This window comes from Doryrhamphus excisus, chromosome 10 (assembly GCF_030265055.1).
Source record: "Doryrhamphus excisus isolate RoL2022-K1 chromosome 10, RoL_Dexc_1.0, whole genome shotgun sequence".
NCBI classification, from domain to species: domain Eukaryota; kingdom Metazoa; phylum Chordata; class Actinopteri; order Syngnathiformes; family Syngnathidae; genus Doryrhamphus; species Doryrhamphus excisus.
The window spans coordinates 14,196,744-14,222,635 of NC_080475.1; the positions used below are offsets into that span (position 1 = coordinate 14,196,744).

General features: G+C 39.5%; 1 protein-coding gene across 1 annotated transcript in view; it reads left to right on the forward strand.

The window, feature by feature from the left end:
* LOC131137333 (LHFPL tetraspan subfamily member 4 protein-like) overlaps positions 1-25,767 on the forward strand; it is a 29,506-nt gene extending 3,739 nt beyond the window's left edge. Inside the window, exons 2-4 of the mRNA XM_058085164.1 lie at positions 16,079-16,315; positions 17,928-17,944; positions 19,286-25,767. Of these exons, the coding sequence (XP_057941147.1) occupies positions 16,079-16,315; positions 17,928-17,944; positions 19,286-19,339 (308 nt within the window). The 3' untranslated portion in view covers positions 19,340-25,767. The remainder of the gene's footprint in view (positions 1-16,078; positions 16,316-17,927; positions 17,945-19,285) is intronic.
* Positions 25,768-25,892: the final 125 nt, after the last annotated feature.

A 25,892-nucleotide genomic window follows, 5' to 3' on the forward strand; every position in this document is an offset into this window, starting at 1 on the left:
GTACCTCAACCAGATTGGGGAAAGGAATATTCCACCCCTGTGAATCCGATTATATATTCATTCGGATTGGCACTTTTCTTTCGGAATGAGGTAAATGCAAAGGTTACATTCTTTCCGTTTGAGCAAATAAACCAAATGCAATTGGAAAAAAAAAAAAAAAAGACAGCTTGGATAGGCTCCAGCACCCCCGCGACCCTCGTGAGGATAAGCAGTAAAAAATGAATGAATAAATATTTTTCACATGACTTAAATGAACCTAACATGTATGTTTTTGGAACAAGAGAACAGGTTTCAATCTTGTGTATGCGTTTCACATGCATAGCTGCCTTTTTCTTTATGAGCTGATAAATGTGATAAATAGGCCAGGCAGAATAGCGTGGGAGTCCGTTTCCCGTGCAGAATCAACCAGCATACTGAAAGAGAAAGACAGAGAAACGAACAAGAGAAGATCAGCACATTTTTCTCTCTTGTATTGTTATTTTATGTCTTTCTGATCTGCCCACTCATGTCCTCTGATCGCTCGTTGGAAATGTTTGCTGCTTTCAGGTCGGCATGAATCAAAACAACATAGGCAGCTTTTACTCCCTTAAAGGGGAAGTGCACTTTTTTGGGGGAATTGTGCTCCGAAACTTTTGATACATATACATACACTACCGCGAAAAAGTTTGGGATCACTTTGAATTTTTTTTGGCCAGTCTGAGATATGTTTTTTTCTTGGCGGTCCTGCTATGAAGTCCAGCATCCTGAAGTCGCCGCTTCACTGTCGATACTGACACTGGTGTTTGACGGCTACTATTTAGTGCAGCTGCCAGGTGACGATCTGTGAGGCGTCTTTGTCTTAAACTACACACTCTCAGATATTTGTCTTCTTGCACAGTTGTGCAGCGTTTTTCTGTCCTTGTTAGACCCGGTTTGTGCTGCTCTCTGAAGGGAGTAGTTAACAGCATGGTAAGAGATTTTAGTTTTAGTTTTGATTTTTAGATGGGTTTTCTAATAATCTATTAGCCTTATAAAATGATGAACTTGGATGAGCAGCCATACCAGGAGATTGATGCAGAGGATTGACAGTTGTTGATAGTAGGCCTCTATGCAAAAATTATCAAATTAATTAATTGCGAAATGGCTAAAAATGTTTGTGAAATGGAAAAAATTATTTGTGAAATGCATGAAAATGTGTTTTTCTTTGGAAAATCGAGAAATTTGCAAGTGATCCCAAAATTTTGAGCGTTACTTAAGCTAGTTCCGTCAACAACAGCAATAACTCTTACGATGTCCGCTTGTGCTGACATCAACCAAGCATCTTCATCAGTTTTTGTAGCGAAATTAAGAGCTAGGTATCCACTCTTCCGTCTGTGAATGACGCCGAGACTAGCAATTAAAAATGTTTTTCATGTTAGCTGCTACGATAATAATATTGCTGTAGCTTGGCTAATACACAAGTCAGTTATGTAAATGGAATACTGTTGGCGTTTGAGGGTTTTTTTGTGAGGTCTTTAGCGTCAAAATAGGTATTTTCCATTATGTTCATTGCTAGCTAGCTTATATTAACTTGTTTTTTCGCCCTAGAATGCACAGAAAAAAGGATTGTGAATGATGGGCAAAATTCCAAAAACAGTTCCCCTTTAAGGCCTTCAATTATAAGACCAGATGGTGGCTCTTCCTGGATACATCAATTACAGAAAAAAACATTAGTACCATTGTGCACACTTAAACCTCGGAAGTGCATTGATTGCACTGAGGAATAAGATGATGATGCATCCATTATCAGCAATATTGCTTTGCTGCATATGTATAATCAATGTCAATGTAATGACTCAGTATTATGTCAGTATTCTGACGGTGCCCTCAATTTGGGTCAACTTGATCAAATGCATCGATTCGAGAGCAGGTAGTAGATTGTGATAGGTCGAAATATTCACCCAATGAAAATGTCATTCTCAACCAACTGTCACGCTCGCGAGAACAACACAAATCTTTGATCACCCACGTTTTGCTGATAATGTCAGATTTGAGGATGAGCCATTCTTTAAAACTCATATATAAACCTCATATTACAAATATACAACATAAGGTTGCAAGAAATATTTCAATATAGAACAAAGCAAAATTTGTTCTCAATCAAAAATCAGTCCACACTCTTTATTGTTCAATGGTTCTACCATATCTTACTTATTGTGTGGAAATATGGGCTAATAACTATAAAAGCAATCTTTACTCGCTAAATGTACTGCAAAAAAGGTCAGTAAGGATAATTCATAATGCCGCCTACAGAGAACATACGAACTCCTTATTTCTAAAATCACTAATACTTCAACTTGCTGATATAGTTTACCTTCAAACAGCTAAAATAATGCATAAGGATAAAAATAACCAATTACCTAAAAATGTCATCCAATACTTCTCTACAAGAGAGGAGAAATACGATCTCAGGGAAGAACTACATTTGAAACACTTATATGCTAGGACTACATTAAAAAGCCATAGCATTTCAGTATGTGGAATCAAACTATGGAATGGATTGAGTAAGGAAGTCAAACAATGCACAACGATGAGCCAATTCAAGAAACAATACAAGCAGTTGATGTTTGCTAAATACAAGGATGAAGAGTCTTGAACCAGCCATGATGTGCTATATATATCACTATATTGACACTTACTATGGTACCCATTATGTCATTGGATGGTCATATCACCTCATACTTTGGTATGTGACAAAAAATAAATAAAAAAAACTTGAACTATATTAGGAAAGCAGGAAGTGAACAAATTACTGATTGTAAAAGTACCAGATGGAGGGGTAGGATTTAATAAGCTTTGCTTCTTCCTACTCCTTTTGGACATGTGGAACTGTGAACTGATTATGTGATGCATTCAATTGTAATCTGATGCATGTTCAAATGAAATAAAATCATTACCATTACCATTAAAAGCGGAATAATTACTAGGAGAGAACTAAGGGGAGTTCAGGTTAAGGTTAAACTGAAAACGATGATGAGAAATGGCAGCGTTGCCAAAAACCACTGGGTCACAGGCATCTTGGCCCTCAAAGTGACAGTGTGTCTTGGCATCTCTCGTGTGAAAGTGGGCCAACGTTGGCTCCTTCTCAATGCTGAACTGACCAAATTCTAACAAGGTTAATGCACTGGGAGCTGAAGTGTCCTGCTTGTGAGTCGATAAACTGGATAAGAATGTGGGACAACAGCAAGAATCTTGTAAATCTAATACATGACCCGAAAGAGGACATGCAAGTTAGCATTCAATTTAATCTGATCTTCAGGTACAAGATTTTTTTTCAACATAAAAAAAAAAAAACCTTAAACTGTATTATGGAAAGCAGGAAGTGAACAAATGTAACAGTTACTGATTGTAAAAGTACCAGATGGAGGGGTAGGATTTAATAAGCTTTGCTTCTTCCTACTCCTTTTGGACATGTGGAACTGTGAACTGATTATGTGATGCATTCAATTGTAATCTGATGCATGTTCAAATGAAATAAAACCATTACCATTACCAACTTTTTGTTGGTTTCATTGGTTATTTGCAATTCATAAGCATTGCAATACGGTTTTTAAATAAATGAAGTAATCAAGTGTACAATACAGTACAAAGTGTCTTCTCCTGGTAATGCTGCACCTTTCACGGGCGCATGAATAATGGAAGCATGTTAAACTAAAAAGAGTCGAGGCTAAGCTGCATGCTTCCTCAGACGAAAAAAAAAAAAAGAACAAGTGCAGGGCAAGATTTCCCAAATGACACGACAAATCTGCGAGGATCTTTGACATTCCGGTAAAACTCCCCTGGGTGAGTTGGAGTTTAGTAGATCTTTGTGGGACAGGTGAGACCTTTGTCAGACTAACTGATTTATTTTGGGGAATGTCTTTTTCCACCTTGTCTATCTATCCATCACTCATGTTGTCTTTCTTCATTTTCTTTCCACTTTTTCGTCAGCCTTGTAGAAGAAATGAGTTACCATAGGAAGGCTTTACACGGCCATTCGTCATTGCAGACCTCCACCCTCCCCCCATCCCATCCATCCATCAGCTCATCCATCCATCTCCTCTTCACGTCTGACCTCGTCTGTTGCAATATTAAACAGAACTAAGCAGGACACGGGCCCTGGCACAGGGGACAAGCTGTCCTGCTAGAAATCAACTGTCAGTTCCTGGTCGGCCAATGTGTGTGTGTGTGTGTGTGTGTGTGTGTGTGTGTGTAATTCATGTAAGTGGTGCAGAAAAGTGGACGATCTTACTCCTTATTGCAACTACTTGATAGGCAACAATTTTAAAGGCAACCTATTATGCTTCTATCACATTTCTGACCTATAAATGTTGTTAGAATGTAGTATTCTTGTGTTAAATAAAGTTTTATATCATATGCACATTTAGAAGTGAGCCCTGAAAGGGGTTTGAAATGTCTTCTCAACGCTCAGTTTTTTTCTAACACTGAGTTTTGTGATGTCAGTGCAATCCAGACTTCCTTATATGGTGTGTGACCAATCACAGTGGAGTGGGTGAGCCTAGAGGCGGGCAGTGGGTGGCATAAATTCAGTGTTGGGCACGTTACTTTAAAAAAAGTAATTATAGTAACTGAAAAAAAAAAGTAACTAACTAAAAAAAAAGTTACTAACTGAGTTACTTCACTACAAAAGTAACATCATTTGGGTCAGAGGGCTGCACGGTGAACGAGTGGTTAGCGCGCAGACCTCACAGCCAGGAGACCAGTGTTCAATTCCACACTCGGCCCCGTGCATGCATGGGTTTTTTTCGGGTACTCCGGTTTCCTCCCACATTCCAAAAACATGCTAGGTTAATTAGCGACTCCAAATTGTCCATAGGTATGAATGTGAGTGTGAATGGTTGTTTGTCTATATGTGCCCTGTGATTGGCTGGCCACCAGTCCAGGGTGTACCCCGCCTCTCGCCCAATACCCCCGCAACCCTTGTGAGGATAAGCGGTAGAAAATGAATGAATTTGGGTCAGAAGCAGGGGTTCCATCAGCTTCCTGCGGACTTTTCCATCCCGGCCGTCCCCACGGAGGGATCCCCCCCGGCAACCCACCAAAGGTCCTCCCACCATCCATCCCTGTTTTTGACGTCCTTCGGATACTTGCTACTAATTTTAGTTACTCCTATTTAGTTATTTAGTGTGGTCCTTTGGTTCGTTGGTGCATTGCTATTGATTGCAGCTATTATTAATAAAAATGATATTTTTTATCTGCATGTGGGTTCTGATCTCTGCATTTTGGGGTCGTCGCCATAACACCGCAAAGTGGGTGACCTAAGTGTGTAATGGTAATGGTAATGGTTTAATTTCATTTGAACATGCATCAGATTACAATTGAATGCATCACATAATCAGTTCACAGTTCCACATGTCCAAAAGGAGTAGGAAGAAGCAAAGCTTATTAAATCCTACCCCTCCATCTGGTACTTTTACAATCAGTAACTGTTACATTTGTTCACTTCCTGCTTTCATAATATAATTTAAGTATATATTTTTTACTTTATTTTACTTTAATTTAATTTTTTGTCACGTACCAAAGTACAAGGTGATATGACCATCCAATGACATAATGTGTACCATAGTAAGTGTCAATATAGTGATATATATAGCACATCATGACTGGTTCAAGACTCTTCATCCTTGTATTTAGCAAACATCAACTGCTTGTATTGTTTCTTGAATTGGCTCATCGTTGTGCATTGTTTGACTTCCTTACTCAATCCATTCCATAATTTGATTCCACATACTGAAATGCTATGGCTTTTTAACGTAGTCCTAGCATATAAGTGTAATGATTCCTGAATTGCGCTACTCAGATTACTCATTTCACTCTTACAATATAAATTCTACAAACACATCCGTCGATCGTGCATTCACAAAGGAATACTTCATTCTTTGAACACTTTGATGGGAAAAAAACAATTTAATTCAGAGCATGTTCACATTAATATTCATATCCATATGTCCCATTATTAACTAACACAGTCACTCCAGATCCTCATGGAGCGGTTCTGCACCCAAGACGAGTACCGTACATTACTTTGCACGATGCTCCAATTTCTTTTTATGGAATTAAACTTCCACGCGTGTCATTTTAATGAGAAGTAAACCAAAAGAAATGGAATACACATTGACATATATTCCATTTCGATGATTAGGCTTTTATGTAATACTGGCAGTGTTGTCTTATTTGATGCCAACTCAGAAAATATATATATATATATATATTGGCCGCATTCTTATTTTGCCGTTTAATTTCCTCTGCAACATCTGTGACAAAGCTGCAAGTTGTGCTAATTGAAATCCAGCATGTAGTGTTCATAAAGTATAATTACACATTCATACATTTTCTTATTTCTAAGGATTATGTCCAGTACTGCAGCAGGACAGTACTAGGGTCAAACTGTGGCCATCAAGAAATCTTTATTAACTGTGCATACAATGTATACACATCTGTATAAGGCATGTATACAGTCAACATGTATACACACACAACATGCCACTGCTTCCAGCAATTCAGTCGATTCCGCAGTGGTCGAGTTAAGACACAGAGAGAGAGAGAGCGAGACAGAGAATCCTGGAGGGATAACCCTGCAACCCCCGCTTCCTCTCCTCCTCCTTTTTCCTTTTCCATTCTATCACTGAGATTTTCTGGATGACGTTTCCCAACCAAACGTACATGTTTTAATTATCAGGCGCTTAATAAATAATTCCAAAGTCACCAGGGGTGCTGTCTAAAAATAGCCTGACGAATGAATAATGGATTTTCTTTTGACCCCGCTCAGCATTGTCTGTCAGTGTGTGTGTGTGTGTATGTGTGTGTGTGTGAGTGTTAGTGACAATGACATCTTAATGCGCTACAAGAAGTATGATGACAAATGTCATTTTTGTGGAAGTAATATATATTTCTACTCAGCTCGTGTATGCATCTTCATGTATGAAACTGGATCTTAAAATAACAGCTTCAATATTATGTTAATGCTACACTGTCTTGTAGTAAGGAGAATAGACGCTCCATTGTTGCCATGGCAACCCTGCTTCACCTTTAGTGGTCAGTTCTATTAGTGGACTAGCCAAGACACCCCTCATGGTGTTTCTAGGATTGGAGATGTTCAATGCTCCAAGTCATTATGTGCTAATTTCATACTTATTTATATTCATATTTATTGGCATTTATTTATTACGATATTACTGTAGTTAAGGGAGAGTTGGGATTTTTTGACATGGAGTTGTATGACACCCCCATAAGCAGTTTTGATAATGTGTCTGCACTGTGCGCCTGTTAACCACAGCGCAGGGTGCGCTTCACCTGCGCTTCGCCTGCGCTTCGCCTGCGCTTCGCCTGCGCTTCGCCTGTGCTTCGCCTGCGCTTCGCCTGCGCCATTAATAGAACAGGTTGGCAATTTTTCAGCGCACCTTTGCTGCACTGTTTTTTTTACTGCACCGAGTTTAAAATGTGGACACCTCCTCTGGTACACTGCCACGCCCCCCCCTCCCCTCCAGTCTACCAAATTACGAAAAATTGGCTGTGTGGGCTACGCCACACTCTGCCACCCTGCACTGCGCCACAAAATTATTGACGAAATTATAGCAAAATTATTTTGTCCTTATGATGGACTATTTTAGACTGTACAGTAGTCTAGTGGTTAGCACGCAGGCCTCACAGCTAGGAGACCCGAGTTCAATTCCACCCTCGGCCATCCCTCCCCCATTCCAAAAACATGCTAAGTTAATTGGCAACTCCAAATTGTCCATAGGTATGAATGTGAGTGTGAATGGTTGTTTGTCTATATGTGCCCTGTGATTGGCTGGCGACCAGTCCAGGGTGTACCCCGCCTCTCGCCTGAAGACAGCTGGGTTAGGCTCCAGCACCCCCCCCCCCACGACCCTTGTGAGGATAAGCAATAGAAAATTAATGAATGAATTAATTAATGGAGTATTTTAGTAATAACATTAGAGAAAAAATTTGAGGAAAAGAGTAGTTGCGTATATGATGAAATTCAAGGTACTTCTAATATATTACTATCATACTTCTATTAGTCTGTGTTTAGGTTTTTTGCTGAGGTTCAAATGCCCAGCTTACATTTAAAACTCAAGTTCAAATGGTAAAGTATGTATTGTTATTCTCCAATATATAACTGCTGTAATGTTGATGAGACAAGTCCACTAAATCCGGCTCGGAGAGGTTTTAGTGTCTGCAGTTTCTCTGTGATAGTCTCTATCATGCTATCTCTCTTCTAATTATGAATGAGATGGATTGCCAGAGGAAAGCACTCACTGATCCCTCACTAGATCACAAAAGTGCTGTGCGTGGCTCAATGAAAAGCGATGCCCTGGACTTGTCTCTATGACACACATTATAATGTGGATAGCCTCTGTAGTGCTGCCAAGACTCTTTGCAGATTTGGGACAAGTGCCAGTGACATTCTCTCCAAGGCGAGCTGAAGGACATGGGGACAGAATGACAGAAGACAAGGTGGAAAAGGGGAACGAGGAAAATGGCCAAAGAAATTTTAAAACCGGGAGTGACTGGTGGTCCGGTATTTGTTGGCATGTCGGTTGGGATGGACTCCAGCCTCCTGTCAACCGAGATCAGGGCTATCCAGCTGGCAGCCCTCGGGTCATAACAGGGCTTTAAAAAGGACATCAGGACTCAAGTTCAATTCCAAACTTGGGAGTGACTAAGAATGCAACATAAAGTCCTTGATGACATCCATTATCGTTATTTGTTTACGGTGCCCCATTCTTCTTCTAAACTGTTCCACTTCACAGAAACACGACTTAGGGACAAGTCCTCGATGCGGTGAATGGGTCAGTGAACCTTGGCGGCATTAACATTGTGTAAAGTACCACACTCAGCATTGTATACACACACATACACACACACACGACAGGCTTGATCTCAACATCCAATAAAAGCTGCGTACATCAGCGAGAAGGCTGTCCATTAGATAGCTAGAGGACAGCAGCAGGCCGAGGTCTAGACGCAGCAGCAAAGAGAGGGCAGACATCTTTATTGCATTACACAGTGGGCATAGCCATGTCTTTATGTTTGCATGTTCACAACTTGGCACTATGGTCTACCACTGCAGTCAATACTGTACTTCACCAAGACACTACTTCGCTCATAGCTTAGCTCAAGTTAAGTTAACTGCACGGTGATCAAGTGGTTAGCACGCAGACCTCACAGCAAGGAGACCCGAGTTAAATCCCACCCTCGGCCATCTCTGTGTGGAGTTTGCATGTTCTCCCCGTGCATGCGTGGGTTTTCTCCGGGTACTCCGGTTTCCTCCCACATTCCAAAAACATGCTAGGTTAATTGGCGACTCCAAATTGTCCATAGGTATGAATGAGAGTGTGAATGGTTGTTTGTCTATATGTGCCCTGTGATTGGCTGACCACCAGTCCAGGGTGTACCCCGCCTCTCGCCCGAAGACAGTTGGGATAGAATGAAAAAAATATATAATTTTGTATTTATTACTCCTGAAAATGGTGAATGCTAGTTTTAAATAGGGTTAAAAGCTACCTAACTAACAGGAAGCAGTACGTAAAACTAGGAAAATACATATCTGTAAGTTTGCGGAGTACCCCAGGGGTCAATACTGTGACCTGGGTTCAATTCCACCCTTGGCCATCTCTGTGTGGAGTTTGCATGTTCTCCCCGTGCATGCGTGGGTTTTCTCCGGGTACTCCGATTTCCTCCCACATTCCAAAAACATGCTAGGTTAATTGGCCACTCCAAATTGTCCATAGGTATGAATGTGAGTGTGAATGGTTGTTTGTCTATATGTGCCCTGTGATTGGCTGGCGACCAGTCCGAAGACAGCTGGGATAAACTGGGATTGTGAGGATAAGCGGTAGAAAATGAATGAAAGTTTAATAAACTCTACCTACGACTCAAGTAGTACTAAGTAGTATGCTCCCAAATATCATCGGTCATACGGACTTCCACTCTATCTTCCCAGCCTGGGATCCTTTAAAGTATATCTATTGGATTGAAAAACCGAAGTAATCTGGTAAATCCAGGTCTTTGGCACTACAAAAGAGTCCCAAGTGGCTGCCTCGTATTGTCCCAGCATCCCAATTCTGAGAGCATTGGTCATAGAAGAGGAGTATTCCCAACCCGGATTTAAGGGTTGGTCCTTCAAACCTATGTACGCCGGAAAGCCAGATGCTATAGCATGGCAATACACTACCATCCCACTTCTGACACCATTTGTCATTTCGGATTAGCACCGTCAAACCAGATATGACCCCCAGGTTTATTAAAATCAGTTCGTAAGTGTTGCGTTCCAATGTGGATACACGTCACGGTATTTAAATCGGTTTCTCGAGCCTCTTCAATTTCCCCGTTTCTTTCTTCGACCTGAGTAGGTGACGTACACATGGAATATTTTTTTTAATCGAGGTACAGCTAACCATACTGATAACATCTGTCCCAACACTAACAGGAACTCCTGCTTTAAGACTATAGAGTATATTCAACAATCAATAGCTTTCTTATTCATGCTGTATCTCAGCAGACTAAGTCAAAATTTATATATATTTATACTTTATATTTAGAACACAGGATGTATTTTTAGCGCTCTTATATAACCACTTCGGTGTGTTTAACCAGAATAAAAGAAGAATGTCACATGGGTAAGAAAAAATTGTTACGTAATAGGTCTAGAAATATCATTGAGGTGCTAAAAATAGATGGGTGCGTATTTCAACTTGTTGGATTACAATCACAGCATTTTTTTTTAACTCCAAATGTATTCTCATTAACGTGCTCATCTTTGAAGCCAAGCAGCTGACAGCTTGTAAAAAGACGGGACGGCCATGACGCCAGATGAAAAACACGTAACGGTGTGGTGTTGTTGCAACACATGACATCTAGCTCGCCGCTCTCCTTTTTGCTCGTTGTTCGATTCCCCAGCACGTACCCCCGTGCTTCCCCCCTCCTTGCTTGACACCTTTGATGTCAATGGGCTCGGGAGAGATTGGAAGGCAGGAAGAGGAAAAACCCCAACAGCTTCAAAGGGCTTTTCTCTGCTTCTATTTTTAGCTCGTTGGTTGCCCACTTGACTTGGAAATGACGGAGGACAATGGCGAAAGAAGGGGGAGGGCAGAGTAGAATCATGTCGTATTTACTTAAACCTTGAAGTCAAAATACATTCAAACAATGCACTCTTAACCAAGCCAATACATTTTCAATGGACGGCATAATTGAACATTTTAGAGTGGATTTTAATCAGCATCTTTATATGCCACACCAGTGAGATGGATTATTATGAATTCTCACTAAAACAGATTTGTGATCAATATTTGAGGGATAGGCCTGATATGTTGAGCTTGTGAAAAATGCAGTAAAAAGATACATGTTTTTTTACTTTGCTTTTACTTTCAGTTGTAATATTTGAAAGAATGCGTTTTCAGCCGGACGAGTGGTTAGCGAGCAGGCCACACAGCTCAGACACCCGAGTTCGATTCCACCCTCGGCCATCTCTGTGTGGAGTTTGCATGTTCTCCCCGTGCATGCGTGGGTTTTCTCCTGGTACTCCGGTTTCCTCCCACATTCCAAAAACATGCTAGGTTAATTGGCGACTCCATAATTTTCCATAGGTATGAATGAATAGGTATATATTAGGTAGGTATTAGAAGGTATTATTTCGAATACGTTTTTTTTCATGGCTTTATTAGCTTGTGTGTTTACTATTTCTAGGGGCTTTTTGTGTGATTTTTCTTCAAATTTAGTGACTTTAACAGGTTGCTCATTTAGCTTCATTCCAGCTCTCTTGACCTGAGTGATTTGCTTTTTCTTTGTGTTTTTTTCTTTGCAGCTTTAGTTACTTGTATGTTTTGCTTTTGGTGGTCTTTATAAACTTACATGGTTGTGTTTTTTCCTGCGTGTTTCTGTTCTTTCTTTGGCTTTATTGGCCTGAGTGTTTTGCTTCATTTGTGGCTTATTGTGACTTCATTTTTACGTGTGTTTTGACGGCTCTCGACGGCTTTCGGTAGCTCTAATAACTTGTATGTTTTGGGCTTTTTTGCATGTTTTTCTTTGTCTTATTGTAGTTTAAATTTAGTTTTTGCTCAATTGGGGGATTCGGAAATCCTTATTACTTTTTCTGTTATTTTGTTCTATTTTGATAGTATACCACCCACATATGTATACTGACTGTAACATTGCTTGTACTGAATAGTAAGATGGCAACAAGCACTGGCTTATTTTGACCACCTGATTTTAACCTGACAGTGCACAAACATACCCGTGCGTGTGTTTGTTTTAGCAGCAGATGTGCATGCTGGTTGTTTTTGGATGCGAACAAACAGAAGTGTTTAGTTAATGATTTGCCCCGAGGCAGACACACTATATTTGCTCCCCTCAGGATTCTTCAACGACATTGTGCAGAAAAAAAAAACTCCATGGGACTTTGGAGGACTTTCATATCACACATTCATCAAAACGCTATAAAACTTGTTACCTGACGCTCATTACCCTGTAAATGATTTTTTTCCTCACGGCCCGTCTATGTGTCCATCTCGCATGGAGGTCATAAAGGGAAGCTAATAACGTGCTGATTTCCCAGGATAATGACTGCTATTGGTCGTCTTTTCTCTCATTACTTACTGTAATACCGTGATTATATCCCTTGCCATCGCCTTCCCTCATTACGCCCGCCACGCTTTCCTGGAGCACTTTGGAGTAAGTCCTGGTTGCTGATTCATCTGGTATTCTCCCTCATCTGTTGCCACCAGCCGGCCCCTCACCGCTGACTTGTGATGGATGGTGGAGGGGAAGCAGAGGCAGGGGATCTTCACAGGGAATGGCTAATGTGACACCACTCTACCATGTGATGAATGGACTTCTACCCAACAAAAAAAAATACACCACAATATCCATGAGGTTGTGCAAATTTGGCATCGCACAAAAGTCTTTTGCATAGCAGAACGAGAGTTTAGCTTCTCAGACTTCAGATCAGCGAGCATCAATGGATTAGACTGTTTTGCTTTGCATTCAATACAGCCGAAATGACTATGACAACATAATGACTATTATATATAAAGGTCCCCTTGTATATTTATATTCAGTTAGTTGTGTCTTTTTTAGCGTAATACTACTGCAACTTGCAAAGCTCCACTGTCAAATAAACTGCACGCCCTGCAGGCCTTTTTATTTACAATTGGTAGCGACCACAAGTGTTGAAGCAAAGTCATACAGGACAGGCGGAATGCATTATTAGTGAGGGAAACTGGGTTGTGAGCAAATTGTATGACCTTCACAAGCATTTGCCTCAAACAGAGCAAAATAAATTCCACCACACGCTCACAATAACAAGAAGCATCTAAGGTTGCAAAACACGCAGAATCTGCAGAATTAATGCAAACGTCTTCCTCTGGTCCCAAGATTTGTGATTACTCAAAAAATTAAAAAAATAACCTACCAGACATAACATAGCATACAATGGACATTTACCAATTTCTACACAGACACACTTGGCCGCAATTAATTTGTGCCGTGTGCACTGAACACTTGCTCCACTCTGGTACCGAACTAGCTTCCAATCTCATAATCTACATAGGTATGTTAATGTGCCTTTTAATGAATTAATTAAGGTGTTTACATGCGTGTTTAAAAGTGTGATTTATGCCTTTTTGTGCATGGAAATGAATGTAGCGTCAATATGGTTTTGAAGGTCTTCCTTAATTAAAGTCACATTTTTTCATAGGCTTAACTATTTATTATTATTTATTTATTTATCTATTAATTAATCTATCTATTATTAATTTCAGAAGTCTAACTCTCTTAGACTTGTCAAGTATTTCACACCAGTGACAGCGCCTTTTCGTCCTGGCGCTGTTGTGCTGAACTGTAGCGATTTTGTTTACTTGTTAAAATATATTGCTGAAGTGCTCCTGTTGCTGTTCTCCTCCTTAAAACCTGAGATTAATTTACTCCATAATGGCGCCGTATAGACACATAACTTCTACATTCTGTCAAGTATTTCACACCAGTGACAGCGCCTTTTCGTCCCGGCACTGTCGTGCTGAACTGTAGCGATTTTGTTTACTTGTTAAAATATATTGCTGTAGTGCTCCTTTTGCTGTTCTTTTCCTTAAAACCCGAGATTAATTTACTCCATAATGACGCCGTATAGCCACATAACTTCTACATTCTGTCAACTATTTCACACCAGTGACAATGCCTTTTTGTCCCAGCGCTGTTGTGCTGAACTGTAGCGATTTTGTTTACTTGTTAAAATATATTGCTGTAGTGCTCCTGTTGCTGTCCTCCTCCTTAAAACCCGAGATTAATTTACTCCATAATGGCGCCGTATAGACACATAACTTCTATATTCTGTCATCATGTCCAAAAGTTGAACCTTTTATGTGATGTGGGTTTTTGTCGAAACTTGCAAACATACGAAGACTGCGAGCTAGCGACTCAAGGTGTTATCAGTCACTTTGAGACTCTTTCTCTAAAACCTCATCATCATGTTAGAAATCGAGGTTCAATAATGGACTCAGATCTGAACTTTTGAAATCAAGGGAATAGTGTCTAAGCCAGGGGTCGGCAACCTTTATTATCAAAAGAGCCATTTTACCCACACGCTTACTAAAGGAAAACAGATAGGAGCCGCAAAACATCATTTAAAAACAATATCTTATAAACTTTTGAAAGTTTGAATCAGTTTTAACGCCAAATTTTTACACCAAATTGTTGCTTCTCGTCACATGTGAGCTCTTTGAGCTCATCCAATCACGAGTCAGAACTCATTCACTTCAATTCATTCAGGGTCTCACAGAAAGTCAGATTTAAAAAAAAAACTCATTAAAAAATGCATATTTTTTCCCATTAGGGTATTTTAAAAAAATACTTGAGCGTTGTGAAGGGAGCCACAACAAAGTGGCTGAAGAGCCACATGCGGCTCTGGAGCCAGGGGTTGCTGACCCCTGGTCTAAGCCATATTTGGAGAGACTCATCTAGTGGTCACCACAAGGAGCCGCTGTTGTCACCTCTCGCATAGTTCTTTAAAATATTCACCAAATCCATCGTGTAGACGTTCACTCTGAAGGACAGTGATTGGCGTGTAATAATCGCTAGCCGCACCAAATTTCACCCTCCCTTTTTTTCCACGAGTGGCGCTCGGTGAAAAAGACGCGTGGTGGCTGCAATGAAAATGGAGTGTGACGGCTGCCATGTATGTTCACGTCTCCCACTGGAGCCCGCTGCTTTACTTACAGAGCCCGAGGCAGGAGCAGGCTGAATGCTATTTAAACAGAGCTGCTGAGGTGAGGGACGCAGTCCAATCAGCTCCATACCCCCCCCCCCCCCACCCCATCCCATCCCATCCCCTTGATGCTCACTTTGATGAATGAGCATAGGAGCAAAGTATGGATTACCATTTCTCTGGTGCTCTTTGAATTGCATGTATGGATTTCACAGGGTGTTGGGACTTTATTTGTTTCTATTTGTGTGTAGCTTTCTTTGTGTACTGTATGTTTAAAATGCCTATACATACTCACTTGTTTAGGGACAGGGGGTAGTGTTGGCGTTGGTGTGTGGGTTAGGGTTAAGTGGTTAGGATTAGGGCCTCTGTTCAGTATGCCTGTTTTTTTATGATTCTCTGCATAAACATTCATTCATTCATTTTCTACCGCTTATCCTCACAAGGGTCGCGGGGGTGCTGGAGCTTATCCCAGGTGTCTTTGGGCGAGAGGCGGGGTACACCCTGGACTGGTCGCCAGCCAGCCAATTACAGGACACATATAGACAAACAACCATTCACACTCACATTCATACCTATGGACAATTTGGAGTCGCCAATTAACCTAGCATGTTTTTGGAATGTGGGAGGAAACCGGAGTACCCGGAGAAAACCCATGCATGCACGGGGAGAACATGCAAACTCCACACAGAGATGGCCGAGAGTGGAATTGAACCCTGATCTCCCAGCTGTGAGGTCTGCGTGCTAACCACTCGACCGCCATGCAGCCCTCTGCATAAACAGTTTATCCATATTTAATTTGTTATGGTGTCTTGCTTTTGTTTTTAAAATAGTCTGTCCCCACCTGTCTTTCTCTTGTAGGAGTATGCCTGGTTCTGGGCTGCATGATCTTCCCCGACGGGTGGGATGCAGAAGTGATCCGGGATATGTGTGGGGAGCACACAGGGAAGTACTCCCTAGGCGACTGCTCTGTACGCTGGGCCTACATGTTGGCCATCATGGGCATCCTCAACGCTCTCGTCCTGTCCTTAATGGCCTTTGTTCTTGGCAACCGGCAGAACGACTTCTACCTGGACGACCTGCAAACAGACAACAAAGGTAAAGTCCTATGTTGCCATGTATGACTTTGTACCTTTTTTATTAAGTCTTCCAAGTAGAAAAGTGCAAAGGTACAGGTCCGTAGTTTGCTTGTAAGTTGCAATTTTCATAAAATTTGTGGAGGGGTGGCATATGAAGAGGCAATAAAATCTGGGCAAATCTAGTTAAAGTGGTCAAATAAAATCCAACTATTACCATGACCATTACATAACAAAATAAGTAGCATCATCCACAAATAATACCAATGTAAAGTAATCTACAAGTTGAACGGTTTTGGTCACAGTATTGACCCCTGGGGTACGCCGCAAACTTACAGATATGTATTTTCCTAGTTTTACATACTGTTTCCTGTTACTTAGGTAGCTTTTAACCATTTTTAAAACTAGCATTCACCGTTTTCAGGAGTAGGTTACACAAAGCAATTTTTTTAAATAAAATAATAAACAAAAAATAATAATAAACAAAAAAAACAAACAATAAAATTATATATTTTTTTCATTTTATCGCAGCTGTCTTCGGGCAAGAGGTGGGGTACACCCTGGACTGGTCACCAGCCAATCACAGGGCACATATAGACAAACAACCATTCACACTCACATTCATACCTATGGACAATTTGGAGTCGCCAATTAACCTAGCATGTTTTTGGAATGTGGGAGGAAACCGGAGTACCCGGAGAAAACCCACGCATGCACGGGGAGAACATTCAAACTCCACACAGAGATGGCCGAGGGTGGAATTGAACGCGGGTCTCCGAGCTGTGAGGCCTGCAAGCTAACCACTCCTCTACCGTGCAGCCTATATTTTTTTTCAAACAGCAGAAAAAGTTGATATATTTTTTACGAACAAACAATGACCACTTCAGTCTTATTTCACTAATTGTTGCTGTTTTAGTTTTGGATCTGCGTTGAAAAGCTGGAGAGGCTCCCTCTGAGGCTTTTTTTGCACATCGTTGCATCAGGATACTTGAATCCCTCTGATTAAGCCTTGTGGAACGCACACACACACACACACCAGTGGAGGAAAGGAATGAGAGCAGAAGGCTGTCGAATAGGACACCAGAAGAAAGCGAGCTAATCAGCTGTCAAATAGACAAACAGAGCGATGATATGACATAATAGGTACAGTACTATAGTGACGATACAGTGGCAACCCGTGAGCAAGGTAGCGTCAAACAGAGCCAGTAAGATAAAGAGGGAGAACAGTGACATAAGATGTCTCACTTCTCCCATCTCTGATGGTTTCCATGGTAACTGGAGATATTCCACAGCGTGGGCGTGTCTTTCCTTTTTTATTTGATTAACCCCACTGACAGTTTTTTTTATGCATCCACTGCTCCATCGACGGTGCCAACTTCCTGTTTTTTTTTTTTTTTTACATTCATACAAATTGGCCTCTAGCTTCGTTGCAATGAGGAAAATACATGAATAAGAATAAACAGCACACGGAAAGAGGACATACATAAGATGACACATGCAGCCAGTGAATGTCCTCACCCAGCCATAAACAATGACTTTGATGCTGAACCCAGACTTACATAAGCATATTATTGTTTTGCACTAATATGCACTTTTTTGACCAACACTGTTGTGTCCTGTTTGTGTCTTTGCAGATTTCGCTGTGTCGAGGGTAAGTCTTCTTTGTCAGTTGTTGAATGTGCATGCTCCTGTGTGCAAAGTCACTATTGTACAGGTCATAATTCACATTATTTATCATAGAAATGTAAAAATCTTAAATTAACGTGAATATGTCTCTTACAAATAGAGTGCATTACTTCTCATAAAAAAGAAAAGGCAATTCTTGTGAGTACATGCTGGCTTGCACAATCCCATGAATGATTGAAAGGGGTTCCATGCAGGTATTCGCCCAAAAATAATCAATGAAGCATGCTAATTAAGCAGATAAAGGACAGGAGCAAAGTTTGAAGTTAGTCTTTGGTATGACACTTCATGGGAATGCTCAGTGGGCAGCCCAAAAAGGAACACATGCAGGGAGGCAATTGTTTGGCTGGAAATACAACACAACGAAAAACAACAAATGTTAAGCCTCCAGCCTCCTAATCTACCCGTCTGCTGTTTGCTTTAACAACGAGGGAATGCACTAACCTGGAAAAGGTGCATCCTTCAAATTATTAGCTTTAAGGAAACCTGGACTTTTTTTAATAAATCAATTATATAGGGTATGCTGGAGCCTATCCCAGCTGTCTTCGTGCGAGAGGCGGGGTACAACCTGGACTGGTTGCTAACCAATCGCAGTGCACATATAGACAAACAACTAGGGAAAACTCGTTAATATGAGCTAGCTAGAAATGCACACAATGTTAGGACCTACAAACAACTAGGGAAAAGTAGTTAATATGAGCTAGCTAACAATGCACACAATGTTATTGGGACCTACAGTACCTATTTAGACTCTAAAAAAAAACCTCTAACAACATCGTATTGTTTCATATACCTGTACATTAACAAATACATTGATGATAACATGTAATATTTAAAGTATCTTGACGATTTAAAACTTCTTTCCCAAGCGCATCGAATTAGCCCAGTAGCTTACACTATTTCCGTCAACAACAGCAGCGTAGAAACAACGACACTCGCAATATCCGCTCTTATTGCGATGGCTGTATCGTCCAGCACATTTGTCCTCGGGTTAAAAAATGCTGAAAACAAGCATCTTGTTGAGTATTTGTAACGAAATTGAGAGCTCGGTATCCACGAGCGGCTAGCTAACATAACAAAAGTGCCCCTTCAAGAAGAGGTGTTAAGAGCAAAATATCTGCAATATTAATAAAGATGTTATGATGTTGACAGTTTGACCCTGTAACTGATTATTTCTATTTCCATTATTTTCTATGGCCAAATAGTTTCAAAATACAAACATGTTGGAACTCAACCAACCTCATGTTCAATCATGGAGGTTCAACTGCAGAAATGATATAATATTTTGTGTCTAACCTTGTCTTTGTAGATTGAGGTCCGGGATAGAAGAGAACCGAGGTACGGTGTACAGCGTCTTCACTGAGGACGTCTTCTGCACTGGACGTCTTCACCTCTTCTCCTTCATCTTCTTCTACTCCGCCTCCTCTCTTTCTCTCCAATGATCAGGATATCACCCAATGTCAATAGTGACACCAAGTGTACAGGATTCTGTAAGATAAACAAAGAAAACAACAACAACAAATCACTGGGATAAATTATATTTTGGGGAGAAAAAAAGAAAAATAGTTGTACAGTGCATTTAACACTTGACTTTTTCAACAAATACCTTTATGATGTGGGGGAAAAAGTAAATATTTAAAGTCTTGATTTTGTGTGAAAAACTTTTCAGATTTATTTTATGCATAATTTTGCTACTTCACTTTTTTTTTTTTTTTTAAATATACATACATCCTCAGCTGATCACTGAGAGTCCCTGTCTGGGTTGAAAGTTGCAATATGGCCACCAATGGATGATGGATGAAAGAACAGTACCCCAGCATAGCAGCTTTACTAACATCTCTGGGAGATTCTCTACTGTACATACTCGACAATGTAAATAACATTACTGCTGACAAAAACAAAAAAAAAACGAAAACAAAACCTCACGCTCATTTTTTGTGTTTACGTCACTTGAGAAAAATTGAGGTGTAAATTGTCTTGCGATATTTTGCAAAAACAAATGTGACTGAGTGGAGTTGTAGTGACGCACACAACACCACGTGCATCGATCTGGCTTTTTCCAATTGGATCCGTAGATTTAAAAGATACTATAGTCCTCAAGGGGAGGCTAAAAAGTGCTGCAGATGTCACTTTGGACGCCTCATTGGACAAGCAACTGTGCCTGCAAGTATCATTAATTAATACCCAAAAGGAAAACAAATAAACAAGCTGGTGTCAGCACACTGTATAAATAATGTACCTGCAAGAATGAACTCTCCGAACCATGTTGGATTTAATGTCAATACAACCAGTGTAAAGTAGATGTCAGGGTAGCGCTCTATAAATTAGCACTGACTAAATAAGAGGTAGAGGGATTTTGATAAATAATGAGACCACTTATAAGTCAACTTATAACAGAATACATTTTTCCTGCTATAAATCGCAGCAAATTTGGATTTGACCTATAAAATGCAGCAGTACCTGGCCAAACTACAGTTGGAATTACATAATGTATGATTCACAACTGTTTATAACACATTGACTATATATTTATAAAGCATTAAAGACGCTCACATTGTAAAGAGATGACAATTGTTACACCCGCAAACGTAATAACTGCCCACAAATGTAATACAAATCTGCAGCTTTGAATGTAATAATCTCACAAATGTAATAAATTACCCACAAACATAATAAAATTTGCTTATTGCAAACGTAATACTGAAATTATTACATATGTGGGAAAGTGAAAAATTAAATGAAATGTAATAACTTCCCACAAATGTAATATGAGACAAAATAATGATCTTTGTGGTTGTTGTTGTTGTCTGTCTTCTTTTAATGAGGGAGAAGGTGTAGATGTCATTTTGAGGATTTTAACAAGATAATTTTTTTTTATGTGGAAAAAATATTATTAAAAAAGTATCATTTGAATACATTAAAGGAATCTTTAATTATTAAATTATAATTTATTTTAAATTAAAAAAGATAACATAATTGTGATAATTGCAATTGTTTTAATAAAATTGTATTTAAATTTATTACTATTATTATAATTATTTATTACTATTATTATTATTATTATTATTATTATATTTTACACACATTTATACACACAAAATCACACATACAATAATATACTGCAAACAAAACGCACGTGTACGGCCACAAACAAAATGTAATAATTTCCTGCAAATTCAGTATTACGTTTGCAGTGGGCAAATTTTATTACATTTAATTATGTATTTTATATTGGATTATTACATTTAATGCTATAGATTTGTATTATGTTTGTGGGCAGTTATTACGTTTGCAGGTGTAACAGACGATGTTTATAAATCATTCATTACACAAGGAAGAGGCAAAAGAGTTTACAACATCATTGATAAGCCATAAAAAGATATAAAAGATATATTCAAATGTATAAAAAAAATACAATTTGGAGTAACAGAATTCCATCAGGATTAGCAGCCTGTTTACAAACGATAAGTAAAGCCTTTATAAAGGTATCCATATGGTAAAATACGAGGTTTGCAGGTTTATCTAACAGGCATACCGTATGTTTATTTATGGTACCAATGGAACATGAACATGTTTACTTGTAAACCAGTCCAAAAAGTTCCAATATCAGTTTACATACGTTCACATTTGTAGTTGGTAAATAGAAGACGGATTTGATTCGTTTTTGGCTGTGCAGTAAAAACGTATGCATAGTCACAACTTAACCGATAACGGTCTGTGTTGCGTTCACACGAAGTCACTTGCAAGCGGACCGATTCTGAACTATATATAGCGTTCACACCGGACTAAAGGACCCACACAATAGGAGAAATAGTTCAATTCAAAGTAGTCACTCAGTCACATCCCCGCATTTTAAACAGTCCAGGTACAGTCATGAGCAGCTAGCTAGATGTACTACTACGACTACTACTACCACCACTAGACGTGTTGTTCTTTTTGGATGCTTGCTAGCTAACTCTCAGGAAGCTGTGTACGCAGCACTGTATTCAAGTGGGGAGAAAAATGTTCATTTGGGTTCGACTACTATGGGTTTACAAGCTGGGCCTTAAGGCAATATGAACAAAAAAAAAAAGCCCTTATGCTGAATCTACAGTATCTCCCAAATGTGAATATATGCCTCACATTTTGTGATGGATTTTATCAACATAATATCTTCTCAAAGAATAATACTCGAGAAATTTGGTTGAAATACTTTATAGTAGTCAGTGTACAGCTTGCAAAGCAATGGAGTCAAATGTGGGGGTACGGTCTGGGCTGCATGAGTGCCGCCAACACTGGGGAGCTGCGGTCCATAGAGGGGAAATATGCATTCCAACATGTACTGTGACATTGTGATGTTGTGATGTTTCCCCACATGATGAGTCGGTGAACCACAGCTCCGTAGTGCCAGCAGCACTCATACCCCCAGACCATGGCTGTGTTCAAAACCGCATACTTACTACTACATACTTCCATACCCATACTATCCGCACATCAGACAGAATGCAAAGCGTTTACACTACAGTGTACCTCATGATAACCCACAATGCATTGCGCTCCTACCTGAGCCGAAATTGACAGGCTGAAGCTGATTTCACTTTAGCTCTAAACTCTTTAAATACATAATTTTATTGAGTTTTTTTTTTTTTTTTTAAATCAGACGTGAAAGTGTCCGTTTAGATCCCAAGTGTGCAATTTATTTGTCCAAATACCAACCGTTTACAATTTTGTTGGGGCAAATTCGGCAAAATTTAAGCTAGCCGAAGTGAGCAACGCAAAATAAAACACCTTAATTTTCTCTTACAAAAAAAACATAGTGATAAATCACTGCTTTTACTTTGAAAACAAGAAGCGAACCAACTCGCAATATTTCCTGCTTGACGCCGCCATTTGGTCCATTTTTTTTTCCGCGGCCACGTCACGTCGCGTTGCATCCTGGGTAATTTAAGTGTGAGTAGTAAGCTGATGATACATACTCAACATTTCTACTGCGAATGCAGTATGCATTCGGAAACTTCTCGCATACTCAAAAATCGCATACTGCCATTGTAGACACACTGCATACTCAAAGAGTTAGTATGAGTAGTATGTAAGTATGCGGTTTCGAACACAGCCCATGGCGCAATCATCTCGCTACTCACTTGTGTTGCTAGCTATTTAGGCAAGAACGGCTGTGTGGTTTTCCCCGTTCTTTAGTAAAACAAAGGTACGTTTCAGTAAAATATTTATATTTTTAGGCAAAATGTGTAAACAATAATGCCACAACATAAATAACACCAAATAATGGTTGTTGTTGTTGTTATAGAAAATAACCTTTTTTTTGCGTGCGTTAAAATTGCCCTTCAATGGGTAACCTCCTTTACGCAACACGGCGAAATGCCTTTTCACTTCCTGGTTGCTGTGTAGTGTGTATTTCAATGGGAGAAATGCAGGCTGAGTTCTTATAAAATGCACTTCTGCAGTCGTTTTTTTTTGGGCGGGGGGCTTAAAACTGCATCAAACATGCTCTCTTCTATTGTGGAGTTGCATCATCACCTCTTTGTGCCTCTTTGTGCAAAAAAAAAAAAATTGGTAGCGAATGAGTTAACTCATTTTGAGCAGATACTGCTATTCAGGCTGTACATGGACTACTTGAAAGTATATCCAGGTTTACTTTCTGTAGTATTGTCCCTTGAGAGGATATATAGAAATAGCTAAAATGTGAGGGGTTGTACTCACTTTTGTGATATACCGTACCACAGATTTTTAGCCTCATTGACCATCGCAGTGCCGAGTATTTTCTTTTTAAAAGCATGTAAAATGATAGAAATCACTGTTATGGTATGTACAGATATTGCTGATTTTTTTTTTTGTTTTGTTTTTAAACAAGTAATCCACATGCTGAAAACTAAGCATGAAGGTTTCCATCAATTTGCATAAAGAAGACGGGACATAATGGGAATATACTCAAGGGTCCGGAATGACTTTCAATTAAAGAAATCTACAACGGTGATGGAAAAGAAAAGAGGCCTACATGTTCCTGTTCGGACTTCCAAGCATCATTTGTCCGCACCGGTGTGCTTTTTTCTCCCCCCTCTTTCCTCGATCCTGAGAACGAGGACTTTTTTTTCCTGAACTAACAACCTTAAAACACGGGGAAGTGACGCTATCTTAACCCTGATGAGCACATCTTTCTACTACTCCAGGTGCCTCTAAGAACTCTATGATCCAGATGTGGTGCAGAACCAGCAAAACAAGTAGTGACACTGTAGGCTTTTTTTTTTTTTTACTATAAAATAAACAAAGACTACGACACTCCGACTGAGCTCTTGAAAAGCGACACCATGATGCGTTCGGCTGTGGATTTGAGGTCCAACTAAGATGTCCCACTTTTGATTAAGACGGGGTCGAGGGGGGGCATTCAGCTGCATTAAATGACATGCTGAATTTACTTTATTATCTTGAGTTCAAAGACAAATAAAGCTTTTCAATGATTTCAATATCATGTATTAAACATGTTTCGGTGGAAGGGGTGGGGCTAAATAATGTCTAGTGATTTTTTTTTTTATAGTTGACTTATGTTCAATCCTGAAATGTTGCCAAAATATCATGTGTTAAAAAAAAATAGAAATGTTTTATTTTGTTGGGTTGTTTTGTACAAGAAAATAATTGGATGAGAATATTTGAACGTACTGTAATCTTTAGTTCACTTTCTGTGTATTTTACTATAATGGTTGTTTTGTCACATCAGATCATCTTTTTTTTTTGGATTGATTTCACTAACGGATGATTGCTTGTTGAAATATCAACACCCCCAAAATGCATTTAAGGAAAAAAAAATGAAAAAAAGGTATATTTATGAATTTCCAAGAAAAAAAAGATGTTTGTTGCTTTTTATGAATGGTTTCTGATGTCTGAAAGTTTCGATTCCTTTATGTGAATAGTATTACAGCTCACTATGAACGTTTCTTTTACTCAAATGCATTTTGAGAGGGTTGAATAAAGATATTTTACAACTTAAAAACAACTTGTTTTGTTTAATTGTGTACTTTGACCTAAAACGACAAAGGTACTAAAGATTTGAAGGCCAATAGAAAAAGGGCTTAAATGTAATTGGGGGGGAAAACAAGGAAAATAATCAAAGATGTCCATGGAAAAAGTTTTGTCTCACTGGAATACAAACAAATATACAAACAAAACTTACTTCAAACTGGACAGTCACCCTAAACTCAAAAATAATGTGTATTTCGGAATACATTTGTATGTATTATTTGTATGTATTTCAGCAATGGAGAAGGACCAATATGGCAGCCACTGCTGTGTTACATATTATTTGATACACAAGAAAAATAAGTATATGTTTTAGAAAAAGTATCATTGTTTTCTTAATGAAAAAGTGCAGAAACAAACCACCACATAAAATGAATAAATAAGCTGAAATAAAGTAAGGCTACACGGTGGACAAGCGGTTAGCTCGCAGGTCTCACAGCTAGGAGACCCAAGTTCAATTCCACCCTCGGCCATCTCTGTGTGGATGTGTGGGTTTTCTCTGGGTACTCCGGTTTCCTCCCACATTCCAAAAACATGCTAGGTTAATTGGCGACTCCAAATTGTCCTTAGGTATGAATGTGAGTGTGAATGGTTGTTTGTCTATATGTGCCCTGTGATTGGCTGGCCACCAGTCCAGGGTGTACCCCGCCTCTCACCTGAAGACAGCTGGGATAGGCTCCAGCACCTTCCACAACCCTTGTGTGGATAAGCAGTAGAAAATGAATGAATGACTTTCTCAATACAGTTTTACTAGGTACTACTACTATAAACGAGTATAAACATTACAAATGCATTTTTGCCACAATATAGTCCATTGTCAACCATTATCAATGAATTAATTTTTGAAAAATCATAAAGGAAGTCACAAATGTTCGAACCATGATGTAGTGAGGGACGTGTCTATTTCC